Source organism: Vidua chalybeata, chromosome 9, assembly GCF_026979565.1.
Source record: "Vidua chalybeata isolate OUT-0048 chromosome 9, bVidCha1 merged haplotype, whole genome shotgun sequence".
In the NCBI taxonomy this organism is placed as follows: domain Eukaryota; kingdom Metazoa; phylum Chordata; class Aves; order Passeriformes; family Viduidae; genus Vidua; species Vidua chalybeata.
In genome coordinates this window covers 19,063,207-19,076,214 of record NC_071538.1, presented here as the reverse complement: position 1 = coordinate 19,076,214, position 13,008 = coordinate 19,063,207, and the positions used below count along the sequence as shown (strand labels likewise).

The window sequence follows — 13,008 nt, the reverse complement described above, 5'->3', positions numbered from 1 at the left end:
ACTGAGGCTCACTTCTGAATATCGAGTGCCTGTTACTCTCCTGAAATGAGTTTCGTGCAGAGAGTAGCCTTCTTCCTGCTGCCTGGACCATTAAATCCTGGTAGGGTGTTTTGGCATTAAGTCTGCTAAAATATATTCTGTTCTGGTATTTGCTAAACACATGCTCTCTTCCTGACTGCTGAAGTTAAATCATTCCAGTTTGTCTCCTCCACGGCTCAGGAATCAGCAGCCTAACGCTCCAGACATCACATGGCTTTGAACTGCACCTCTTGCTGAGCAAGGTTATTAACAAATACTCTAAATCCAGAATGCATGATAGATGTTTTTATCAGCAGTGTTGCATGGAGCCAGCAAAGTCCACAATGTAATTCACCTTGAAGAGGAAGAGCTGAAAGGCATGTGATTTAATAAACAAGGGGCTGGGAAATGCCTGGCTCTGTCTCAGAAGTGCCACAATCAGTGCTCTCGGAAGCATCAGAGAAGCTGAAAGCTTTCCATGTATTTTGGGTGCATAGCACAGATTAGGAGAATCAACGTAGGCATTTGAACTTGTAAAAAATGGTCAGCCCTGCAACTCTCTGAGCAGGAAAACGGGAGACAGGTTACTTTGCAGAGATGCACAGCTTTGAGAAAGTCAAATGCACTACATCAAAGAAAGGCTTCTGGGGGTGGGAATACCACACGGGAGGCCATGGGCTGTGAGCAGGTGTGCCCCCAGATGAGCAGCAACCAGGGCTGCGTGGCGAGGCTGGGCCTGAGAGCTTTCCCTGGCCAGAGGTGACCTTCACCGCAGCGGCAGGGAACGGAGCTGGCAACCAGGGGATGGCCCTGATTTTAACACCCAGCTCTGCAGAATCTGCCCTGTCACCAGGTGCTTAGTCCTTTATTTTTCAAGTGTTCTGGGCAGGATCTTCATGTTTATTCTAAAGCTGGGACTGCTCGCACTGCAAAATAGGTATTGTCACAATATTTCAAGTACTGTAAGTGCATTAACAAAGCACATCAATCAAAGACTTTACAAAACTATAAAACTACCATAAAACTGGCAGGTTTTCCTTACTGACAGCAGACCGCAGTGTTGATCGCTTCTACTTATGTTCACGTTTATCTGCTGAATGGAAACTTTTAGGAGTGCATAAATAGCCCGAGTTCCAGCTGCGTCAGCTGCAAGAACACTGACTGCGGACGTTCCAGCGCGGCCTTTCCCTGCGGAGGCGGCGCCGTGTCCCGGCGGGGCAGCGGCTCCCTCTGGTGCTGCCTTGGAGCACGACCCTGTGCAGCGGAGGGGCTTTTGAACACCGCCAGTCCCCGAAACCCGCGGGCATCCGGCACCGCCCGGCACCGCCCGGCACCGAAAGCCGCCAGCACCCGCACGAGCCGCGGGCCCCGACACCGCTCCGCACGCTCAAGACCCTTTAGCGGAGGGGCTGCCACACGTCCCGAAGGCCCGGAGAGGGGCAGGGGCAGCTGCAGCCCGAGCCGGCGGCGCAGCGCTCCCGCGCCCAGGGAGCCTCGCCCGCCCCTGCGGCCTGAGGGAGCGGCAGCGCCCCGCGCGCGCTCCCGCCGCTGCCGGCGCGCACGCGCCAACGGGCGGGGCCGGGGCGGAGCGCCGCTCCTGAGCGCCCATTGGCGGGCGGGCTGGAGGAGGAGCGTAGCTCAGACCCTGAGCGCCCATTGGCGGGACGGGAGCGGGGCGGGGCCGAGCTGGGGCGGGACCGCAGCTTGTCCCGCCTGGGGGCGTGGCGGAGCGCCGGCCCTGAGCTCCCATTGGCGGAGGCGGGCGGGGGCGGAGCCCGGGAGGAAGCACCGCCCCGCGCGGGTTTCCCCAGCGCCGCCGAGGGTTCCGCCATGGAGGGCCCGGGGTCGTGGTCGAGCTCGGGGGGCGCGGGGCGGCCGCTGACGGAGGACGAGATGGCGGAGGTGAAGAAGGATGTAAGTGGCGGACGAGCCGGGGGCTGCGTGCCGGGGCCGGGCGCGGAGCGGCGAGTGGGGCCCGCGCGCGGGCGGGGGAGCGGAAGCGCTGTGGGAGCGGGCGGGGGGACGCGGCGGGAGGGCCGGGACCGGCCCGGCGGCGCGTCCGGGAAGGCGGCGGGGAAGTTGGAGCACGGCTCTGCCCGTCGCGGGCGCGTGTCCCGGGCTCGCCCCGTCCCCGCTGTGCTCCGTGCTGCCGCCCGCCCTGCGCGGGCACAGCTGCTGCCGCGTTCGCTTCTCCCGCTGCCGGCGCCGCGGGGACGCGCGGGAGGCAGCGGGCGGGAGGAGTAACATGGTGCCCGAAGCTTGGCTGAAAATGTGGCTGCTGCTCCTGGTGCCAGTAAAATTCTTTCTTAGAAAGCGTGGATATCTTCTTTAAGTATTCTTAGATTTTTTTTTATTGAGGCTTATTGTTCTATAGTTTCCTGGGTTTCCCCTAATACTTAGTCACTGTTGTCTGGAATCTGAGGGAAGACTTCATCCTGATTCATTCTGGAATAATTTATCTCAACGTGAGACTGGGAAGCAATGTACTAATCAACCTCAACAAGTGATTGCTTAATTAAAAAAAAAAAAGTAAAATAACAGTGTATCACTTATTTATTGCCTAACCATGGTTCTGTTTGTAGTTTAGTGTCTTATGTTTGATTCATTTGGGTTTTCTTATGTTCTCTTAAAGTATAGTGAAGGCTCCATGTTGCAGTTTGGTTTTTGTTTCTTTCTAACTTCATGCTTAAGTGATTTCCTTTAAATGCTTTGTCACAGTTCTGTGAGACGTGTTTTTCAAGCTAGTGCTTGTTTCCACAGGCTAATACTGCAATAGGTGGCACTGGGGAGTTACACCAAAAAAGGATAAAAACTACTTGAGTCAGACACTAGAGGTATAACATGACAAGTATGTTAGTCTGGGTCAGTGGCTGAACCCACGGCTGCATCTCACAGAAGTGCATGATTGTCACTTCAGCCCTTGATCTTACAGGTTCTTACAGGTTCTTACAGTTCCGTAGTATTTGGAGGAGGAAGGATGGAAACCTTAGGTAGAAGCAAATAACATTCATTTTTTCATCAAAATGCAGTCCCATAAATCTGACTTCAGAGCTTCTGCACTCAGATTTCAAATGTTGTGGCTTCACAACCAACTTGGCTCTCTTAGGGCTGTCCAGGTAACTTTGGTGGGATCTCTGCAAGCCAGGGTGCTATGTTAGCAGAAGCACTGTGTGTGACAGGGGACAGCACACCTCAGGAAGCTGAAACTGGCAAGGACATCTTGGCCTGGGCAAGCTTGTCTTGAGGAAGAGTTACAAAGTTTTGAGCCTTGCACTTAAGAGCTGAGAAGGACGAGGGTGAGCCATATAAAATCACTCGTGCAGTGGAGTAGGGTTGCAAAAGACAAAAAGCAGCCACTAATGTTGTTGAGAGTACGTACATTTATGGATGAAAGTGCATGTATTTTGGATGTCAGCAATTTGTTGAACTTGTCAATAGTGTAAATAAATAGGACTATTTACAAACCTTTTGAACTGGGAGTATACTCATGCTGTTGCTTTGAGGCTGCTTTTGCTCAACGTACAGAAAACATCAATAACTGCAGTATTTTGGAGTTGTGCCTCAAGGATACAACAGTATGGAAATGTGGCAATCAGATGATCAGTGAAAATGGGTGTATTTGTAGACAAAGTGAGTAGGTGCTGTTTGGTATAATTTCATTTTTACGTGACTGTTTTGAAATGTGCTAACCTCAGACCTTATGTAACTACATTTTCTATAAGCAGTCACCATATTTCTTAACAAGCATTGGAACTCCTGAGTTCAGTCAAAGAGTTAAGCAAAGCAATAATTAGATAACAGTTTTTAAAAAAAAATTTACACTGAGAAAAAATCTCAAGTAAGTAACACAGAGGCAGCCTTAAAAATTCTTTTGCTAATCTTTATCAACGTCCAGATAGGTTCCAACTAGAGGCTTCTAAGTAATTTGAACTGTTGGCTAATGCTAGTTTGTTTTGTTTTTCAGGCTTTAGAAAGGATGCGTCCTTACCTGTGTGATAAAATCATAGCTGAGAGACACTTTGATTACCTACGTTCTAAGAAAATACTCACTAGGGAGGACACAGAAGAAATTTCTGCTCGATCTTCCAGTAGGAAAAAAACTGGGAAGTTACTGGACTACTTAGCAGAAAATCCAAAGGGACTAGATACTTTGATTGAATCTATCAGACGAGAAAGAACACAAAACTTCCTGTTACAGAAGATAACTGATGTAGTGTTGAAAGTCAAAAATGAAAAGCTTGAAGCTCTTAAAGGTAACAACTTTTTAATAATGTTGTGTAAGACATAGGTTTTATTTTGAGGGTCTGCAAAATTAAAATCCAAAACAAAAGTCTTCCTCTGGTATTTGGAACAACATGTTTGGAAATATCTCCAGTTTGTGTTTAAGATCCTAGTGCATGTATCCTGGCTTTACCTTTTTACTATCTGAACACATCCATCATAAATAACAAGCAGCAAAAAACCCCTGTTGTGCTGTTATGATGGATAAAGCTGTCTTCACATTCCAGTTTTGCTTTTCAAAAATGGGTGGTTATCTTCCATCTTTCATTTCTCTTTAAGCTATTTGCTGCAGTGGCAGGATGCTCTGGTTTAGTTAAACTTTGTGCCTCAGCAGAAGATATACTAGCAAATGCAGCTTGAGGGCAGTTCCTCTGTATGCCTTCAATGCCACAGCTTAAAATTAGACACTGTAAATACATGTGTGTGTTCTTCCATACAGGCTTAGAGGTTTTGTTGACACCCAGACCTTGAAGTGACTGTGTGTACTCATATTTTAAGGCAGAGAAAGAAAGTATAGGTTTTCTACACCAAAAGTGTTACTTCCCTTTCCACGCCTGTCAAAAGGCAAATAAAGAAGGAAGAAGTACATTTTAACCGTAGAGATGAAGGGCCTGAGGTTTGCTCTTGCTTCAGGTAAAATAGCCTTGAAATGCTGTCCACTTTGGAGCAGAACCATCAGGTGAAGCTCTTAAAAGTTTGAAGAACACAGTGAGAAAAATCTAAAAAAAGTTGGGCCAAAGGGCTAAAGTGACTTTCTAAAATGAACTTTAAGTTACGGTGCATCTTTGTCAAGTACTATCTGGTACTGAGTACAGAGAAACCATTCACATCAGCCTCGATAACCTGCATGTTGGCTTTATAATCTGTCAGGAATTCTGGATTTCACAGGTGAGATGAAGGGTGACAAAAATATAGACAACTGATTTTTGACAGTCTTACTGATATAAATCAGAGCACAGTTTAAGATGTCCCCATACTGTAATTAAATCCAGTATCTGTTTTTTTTTTGTTGTAGGTTTAAGCTGCAGCACCTGTATGACCTCACTGTATGGAGGAACAAATAATCTTTCTAGATCATTTTCTGATGAATCAAATATTCTGGATAAAACAAAAGACAAAGAATCTACCCAGATACATCACCCAGAAGAAGATTATAGCACCGCTGCATTTGTGTCTGCTGTCTCTCTTTATTCAATGAATTTACCAATTGCAGAGATGGGAAATTCTCAGTGCAGTGTTTTCTCAGCCACCCTCCCAGGGCCTGGAGACCCTGGTGCACCCCCACTGCCCCCAGAGCTCCAGTCAGACCAGCAAGAGCCATGCACTAGTTCAAGTGACAATTGCTTTTTGCCTTTAAGATCACGTTCTGTTCATCCACAGTGAACGCAGTGACTTTTAGCTGTTCATCCAAATGGTACTGAAACTGTATGGGATATCTCATAAAGGCTAAAAAATGTTTTCAAACTGTTAGAAAAATTAGAGGAAATAATCTATGCAATTTCTGTTTTAATTTTGTAATTGTGTGATGCTGGAGCTGCTTGACTTTTTTTGTTTGTTTTGTTCTTTAGGGAGCTTTTTTCAAAATATTGTGGTGTTATACCAACAAATGTTTGTTTTTTAAACCAATGTGTGTAAGATTTCACATTTAGTTGCAGATACTTTAGCTGGAATTATAGAAGGAATGGGTTTTTTTTTTCAGCAGAAACTAACAAATCAGCTTTTCTTAATGTTTCTGTGATGAGTGAACTGGGAAAGATGGTTAGGAAAAGTACTGAGTATGGAATAAAATCTGAACTCAAAACTTAAGCTTACAAAAAGCTTAAACTCATTTACCAAGTTAAATGTTTCTCACTAGGATAAATTCTGCTCTCCATGTGTATGTGTGCTGCTCCATTTGCAAAAAATCTCACTAATCTGGCCAAATTTGTGCTTATTAGCAAGGAATTTTTTCCTTGTGTGAACTTTGTCCTACTGGTACATCAAAAGGCATCAGTATTGCAAATATACTTCTGCAGGCTTCAGTGTATTCTCCTTGTATATTAGTTAAAGATTGCTGATTTGAGATGCACTTTAAATTCTCTTTAGTACTGGAAAAGGAATGTAAACTGCTCTAATGGCATTGTGAGGGCTGTAAGAAAACATTATTGTAGGATGCTATTAAGGAACAAAGCTTGTATGCTTTGTCCCACTAGGGAACCGCAGGAAAAGTTGTGTGACACAAAAGTGTACCTGAAGGACTCTTGGAAATATGGCACTTCAAATGCCTCCTCTTCAAAGCAGACAGACAGGTTTACATTTCAAATTGTTTAGAGTCAAATGCATTTTAAACTGTTTCAGCATGGGAAGGTTCTCATTTCTTGCCACCATGTAACATACTGTATTCCTCTTATACTCGAATTGTAGCCTACCTTTTGTGCAGGTGCCTATAATAATTTCAAAATGACCTGGTGGATTCTTAATTTGACATGTACAGCTGTATTCACACTTTAAAGTGATGGGATGTTTTCAGTATATTGAAGGGTAGGTTTGTATTTAAGGCCCTAAATTATTTTGGCTCTCATACTGTGTATAGCCGTGTAATGCCACTCCAGTGCACACCCAGGTAATGTTACTAAACTGTTCTCCTTTTGTGGAGACAGGCCACCTGCAGGACCTCAGTATAGTCTCTATAAATTGTTTTTCACTATTATTCTGGTTTTGGAAGTAGATTAAAATAAAATGCAACGTTCAACTACACTCCATCCTGAGTATATGAACATCTTACACGTGAGAAAGATGTGTTATAAAAACCCTTGTTTTTCTTGTCTACATCTATGATCATATACAGTCCAGAAAGTGAAAATGCTTTTCAGTGGAACTGCTTTGATTAGATGGCACTCTGGAAATTAAGTGCCTAAATATGCAAGCCAAACTTTGTTCTTTAACATGAAATTAAGGATAGGATGAACTCCCTCTCTTCCATTAACTTCAATAGTAGTTGCACGTACTTGGGACGTTCTAGAACGTGATTTGTCTAAATGCCCACTGTAACCACTTAAAGAGCTGTGCTTAGGCTTGAGTCCCTTCCTGGGTTCTTGTAAAGAGAAGAGAGTGAGCAGGGTTGGCCTTAACAGAGAAAATGCACCAGCTCAGGGTGGAGGCTGCCTTGCTGCTCCCCATCCTGCCTGTGCAGCCTGCAGGGACCACTCCCAGTGGAGCCTACGAACCTGAGACCTTGAGTGAATGTATTGTCTTTCCAAATGTCTATAATGTGCATTTTTAAAAGGTATTTTTATCACAACTTTTGGAATAAATTCTTTTGTATAATTGCCTGTTTTTCTGTCTGCCTCTCTCATTTTTAAGATGTACAGGTTGCAAGAGCAGTTCATGCCATTACCTTGATGTGTGGTTTTTGTTTTGTGTGCGTGGGAGGCTTTTGTTCTCCTTGTCTTTTTAGAGCAGTTTGGCTTTGGTGGAAAGACTGACTTAATGAGAAATGCCTGTGCCGGTAGGACTGCACTCAAGAGCAGTCTGTAAGGAAAACATGCATGTGAAATCAACAGCTCTGCTACTTAAGTAGTTTCTGCAGTTCTTGACTACTATTACTAACCCGATTCTTGCTTTTTTTCAAATTACTCTATTGCTCAACTTCCTACGGATGTGAGAAAAGTTGCTTCCAGCCACGCTTATCTTGATTTCATTCTTAAATTAAGATTTTTATTAATAGCAGGGGGGAAACAAAAACTTTGAGAGCTGAGAAGCATGACTCAGAAAAGGATTTGCAAATGCTGTAGGCACTGTGGTGTCTCACTTCAGTGGTTGTTTTCATTGTACTTTGTGTATGGGGCTTACTTCAAAATAATGACATGGTATTGATGATGAGAGATCAGCTGGATATGGTTTAGTATCTTTACAGTAAAGGAAGTGATCACAGTATAACCAAAACCCCTTCCTCAGATCTTATTCTGCTTCTGGTAGTATAAGTAATCTGAACATAGAATCATAAAATATGCTGAGTTGGAAGGAACTCATGAAGACACCCGATTCCAATTCCCAGCCCTGAGTCACACCCTGTGCCTCAGTGTTGTCCAAGCCCTTCTTGAACGCTGTCGGGCTGGTGCTGTGACGGCCTGCGGAGCTGATCCAGTGCCCGCCACCCTCTGGGTGAAAAAACTTTTCCTGATACCGAGCCTCAACCTGCCCTGACTCGGCTTCATCCCGTTTGAACAGCACCAGTGTTTTAGCTGATGCACTAATGTATGCATGAGTCAATCACAAGGGAGGTCCAATACAAACTTGGTCCAACAAATTTGAAAAATCTCCTTTGGTAAAGATACCTCCTAGAGAGGTGATGATCAGCGCTGTGTCTGCCCTAGGATGGCCGGTGATCAGACATTAAGGAAAACGTGTTTTCCCTCCACTTAGGCCTGCAGGTGTGAAAAGGGAGAAATGAAGCTTGGCTCGGTTTCGCGTCTGATTTTCGGTGTCTGGTCACTCGAAGGGAAGCACCCCGGTCACGCGTGAGCCCGCAGGCCCCGCAGGCCCCGGCGGCGCCGCCTCCCCCGCCTGCCCCGCGCGGGGCCCCGGGCCGGCGGCAGCCGCGGGGCCGGAACGCTCGGCGCGGGCGCGGTTTCCGCGGGCGGTGCGAGGCGCGGCCCCGCCATGGCGGCGGAGGGGGAGGACCCGCTGGGCTATTTCGCGGCCTACGGCAGCTCCAGCTCCGACTCGGAGCCCGAAGAGCCGCGGCCCGACGAGCGCCCGGCGGGAGCCGGCGCGGCCTCGGGGGCTACCCCGGGGCGGCCGCGGCTGCCGCCGCCCGACGAGCTCTTCCGTCGGGTGTCGCAGCCGCCCGCCTTCCTCTACAATCCTCTCAACAAGGAGATCGACTGGGAGAGCCGCGTCCTGCGGGCGCCCGAGGAGGTGCGTGGGGCGCGGGGTGAACCGAGGCGGCGCCGGGGCCGCCAAGGGCCCCCGGGCCGCTGTGACGGGCGCTCTGCTCTCTCCCGCAGCCCCCCAGGGAATTCAAGGTGTGGAGGAGCAACGCCGTGCCCCCGCCGGAGACCTACAGCCCGCCCGAGAAGCCGCCGCCGCCGGCCCCCGCCCTCGACATGGCCATAAAGTGGTCCAACATCTACGAGGACAATGGCGACGACGCGCCCCGCCAGGCCGGCAAAGCCAAGTTCCTGCCGGACGAGGAGCAGGAGCCCCTGGAGTCGGGTGAGGCCCCGGCGTGAGGCGGCTGTGCCCGGCACGGGAGGCTGCGTGTGCTTCCAGAGCGCGGCTGGGCGGGCCCTGGGCCGGAGGAAGCTCTGCTGGCTGCTCCCGCATCCACTGCTGCCCAGGGGCAGAGCGCTCTGCCTGCAGGGCTGGGTGGATTGCAGGGCCGGTGGTTTGGCGTTCCTGGAATCAACACAGAGCCTCGAGCAGTCTCTGCTCCTCTCCCCCACTGTCATTAGTAGGGAAGCATTAGAGTCTGTGGCACTGTAGTTCTGTGAAACCAACAGGTTCAGTCATGGTGCTGCTAAAACAGAAAGGTGGTGCGAGAGCTTCAGGTGCTGCTGTGTTGACCTTAGTTGTAGATGTAGGTCAGATTATTTTTATAACGTTTGCAAAACTTGGGTCCAAAAGAGGAATCAAACAGGATGTCTATGGGACAGGTTACTGAAGAAAATTCTTACTATACTCTTCACTGTCTGTGATGGTACAACTGTAGTGGTAATTTAGAAAGTAAAGAAATATTTGATAGGTGGGAGGAATTTTTGTTTTCTTTTTAATTGTTGGAGAAAGAGAATAGCCAGCAATAACCAAGAGAACAGAACCAGAAGAAGAAACTCTGGGCTTTCAGAACACACAATAATGTTTTAATTCATTGGTAAAGTTGTCAACAAAGCTTTTCCAAAAGAAGGATTTTTTTTGCTGTCCTGCCTCTATTTTGGTTCTGGGTGTTCTTTCCCAGTAGCAGTTTTTATGTATTTTCCCATGTGTTCTCTATGTTACCCCCCCATCCATGCATTTCTCTTAGTCAGCTTTCATCCAAAGGAAGAAGATAAAAGGTTAATTGATCTTGACATTATTTTCTGCTTCAAAAATGACATTTTCTATCTTTTTCTACTAGCTAGTCAAATAATAATTTTTTTAGAACAGGTACTGAACAGTAGCATAAAGCCTCTTTTTAATTACCTGTTTGTGGTAGTGATAAGAAGTAACCACTCCTGTTTTGTCCACATATTGTCTACATTCCAAAAATGAGGGTGTTGTCAGTTAATGCTACAGTTTCTTTTTTCCAGCCATCTCAGATGTGGTTAAGTCAGTTGTTCTAAGACAGGCTGGTGTTTAAGACAAAAAAATGGCTTTGCTGACTTTGATTAACTCTTTCTTTTATTTAAAGATGATGAAAAAGACGATGAACCAGCTTCTGCTAAGAAACGTAAAGTAGAGTCTGGAGAACAGGCAAAGAAGAAGAAGAAGAAGGTATAAGCAGGGTGTTCTGGATTTAGACATAATGAGAATTTCAAGAAACTTGGATTCCTCTGCTGGAATGGGAAACAAAAACTTGTTTACTGCATTTCTCTCTTGGGTAGGGAATTTTATTTCTGTAGTATGCTTGCCTTTTGGAAAGCACAAAATTAAATGGACAGTGTTGTGGTAGAACTTGTTTACTGAATAAAATTTAAACCTGTTTATTTGAAACAAGGGTTTAGATGAAAGATCCATTGCCATGGATACTTGTGCTCATGCAGGTTACAGGGCTTCACAGTATTTTGTTTATCAAGAAACCCAGTAACATGCGTTTTTCTGGACTGACTTTTCCATTGTGTCAAAACCTTTTATAAAGGAGTATATCCTAAAGATTTTTTTAGGTATTGGTCTGTGATATGTTCACATAATGTTGTTTTTAAATATATGTATAGACTGCAAATAGTCACTGGAATAAAACTACATTTGAAAACATCTGTGGTATAAATATTGCATTGCATGCTTGGTGAATAGGAGCAATGAATTCTGTATTATATGCCATTCACTGATGTGTGACTTAACAGATTCCTCAGGGCTTTTTTGTTTAAATAAACACATATCTACAAACTGAAAAAAATGGACCTAAATTTGATTTTCATAATTATTTTGATGTTATGGGATCTTCATCAGTGAAACATGAGACTAACTGATGGAGGGAGAATTGAAGCATGTCATGTGTTCTTCCTGAAACAGAAAATAGAATCAAGATATTTATGTGGACAAAAATTATGACAAAGCTGTGATAGAGTCTTTGCTGCCAAATGGTATTTATTTCAGTACAAACAGTTGGTAGTCTTCTTAAAGTGCTAGCCAGTTTATGTTGCATTTGTGGTATGCTGCTGAATGGGGTTTTGGGTCTGTATATGACAAGGTACCAGCTTGTACTGGATTGGAGAAAAGGTTGCTGTATATTTTCCATAAAGATTCTGTGCCTTAGAAATTCTGCAGTGAGATCAGTGCCTGCTAATAGGGGTTTATGTAATTAAATGTTTAATGTAAAAATTCGTGGTTTCTATTTTCCTTCTGTCTTGGACTAGCTTTACTTTTACTTTGCATACATATGTGCTAATATGATGTTAATCTTTTTAAGTGATTTTAGGAGATTTTTTTAACCTCAATATACAGAAAATTGAATTAATTTTCAGTGAATATATGACGCTGTTAGGAAGTTACACAATTGTGGCCTTGGCAGTGTGATAATGCTTTCTCTGGACCCTTGTCTACCTGCAGACTGCACCTGGTCCTTGCCAGTTTCACAGGCTGTGGGGCCAAATCTGTGATATTTGACACAGCTGAGGGTTCCCTGTGCCCACCTTTCCTAGTGCAAACCCAGATACCAGACACTGTCCTAGCAAGCTGCAGGATGAGGGTACTGTCATGGCAAAGCTTATGGAGTGCCAGCTCTCTGTAGGGTTTCTCAAAATACTCCCTCTGCATTTTTGAGTCTTACAGTAGTTGTGTTTGCTAGTGCAGCGTTCCTTGAAGAGTGTTACAGTTGAAAGTTAATGTCTCTAGAAATGGAATGCATTCCCATGACTGCTGTGACCAAGGAGGCTTTTGTCTGTTTATTTTTTGCTCTGCTATTCCACAGGGCAGCTCAGGAAGTTACGGTGTCAATTTCTCCTTTTGTTTTCAGACCTTATGATATACGTAGTATCCAGTTTTCTTGAAGTTAACAGCATCTGATACTCACTTTCCAAGGAGAAAACCAGCATGTCTAGCCTGGGAGAAGAACAATTGAATTTTTTGCAGGTCGAGGGAATCTTCATGGTAAGCAGAGACCATGGCAGCTTCCCTGTTCAGGACAACTGGCACAAAAAACTCTTTGTCCTTTTCTGAAGACATCTGAAACAAGGTTGTGAGCCTGTGTGAAGCTGAATTATCTGGGTAGATTGGTTCTGTAGCTAGAAGCTTTTTTAGTAGAGATGCTTCAGTTCATCTTCAGAAAGAGATGATGAGAGAAGTGGTACAATGCTGGTGGCTTATGAAGCAATTCAAAAGACTTCAAGAAACAGAGGTTTTCTTCAGGTTTAGGCAGCTAATAATGAAAATTTGTCAACACATCAGACACTGTGAAATGTGAGTAAACACCAACTAAACTTAAACTGATAGCTCAGATGTTCAGAAAATCTCTGACTATAGAACAGTATATCCTGGATTCTCTTTCAAGGGAAGACTGAACATACGCACTTGCTGACAAATGGGGAAGATTGC

General features: G+C 45.4%; 2 protein-coding genes across 2 annotated transcripts; both read left to right on the top strand.

Annotated features, from left to right (window-relative positions):
• The first annotated feature begins 1,819 nt into the window (after nt 1–1,819).
• BCL10 (BCL10 immune signaling adaptor) lies at nt 1,820–7,610 on the top strand. Its single transcript, XM_053951061.1, has 3 exons — nt 1,820–1,932; nt 3,983–4,271; nt 5,315–7,610. Exons 1-3 carry the CDS (start codon nt 1,849–1,851, stop codon nt 5,680–5,682), a joined length of 741 nt encoding a protein of 246 aa, XP_053807036.1. The 5' UTR covers nt 1,820–1,848; the 3' UTR covers nt 5,683–7,610.
• Nucleotides 7,611–8,913: 1,303 nt separating this feature from the next.
• On the top strand, nt 8,914–11,229 carry C9H1orf52 (chromosome 9 C1orf52 homolog). Its single transcript, XM_053951114.1, has 3 exons — nt 8,914–9,198; nt 9,288–9,495; nt 10,667–11,229. Exons 1-3 carry the CDS (start codon nt 8,941–8,943, stop codon nt 10,753–10,755), a joined length of 555 nt encoding a protein of 184 aa, XP_053807089.1. The 5' UTR covers nt 8,914–8,940; the 3' UTR covers nt 10,756–11,229.
• The last annotated feature ends 1,779 nt before the right edge of the window (nt 11,230–13,008 follow it).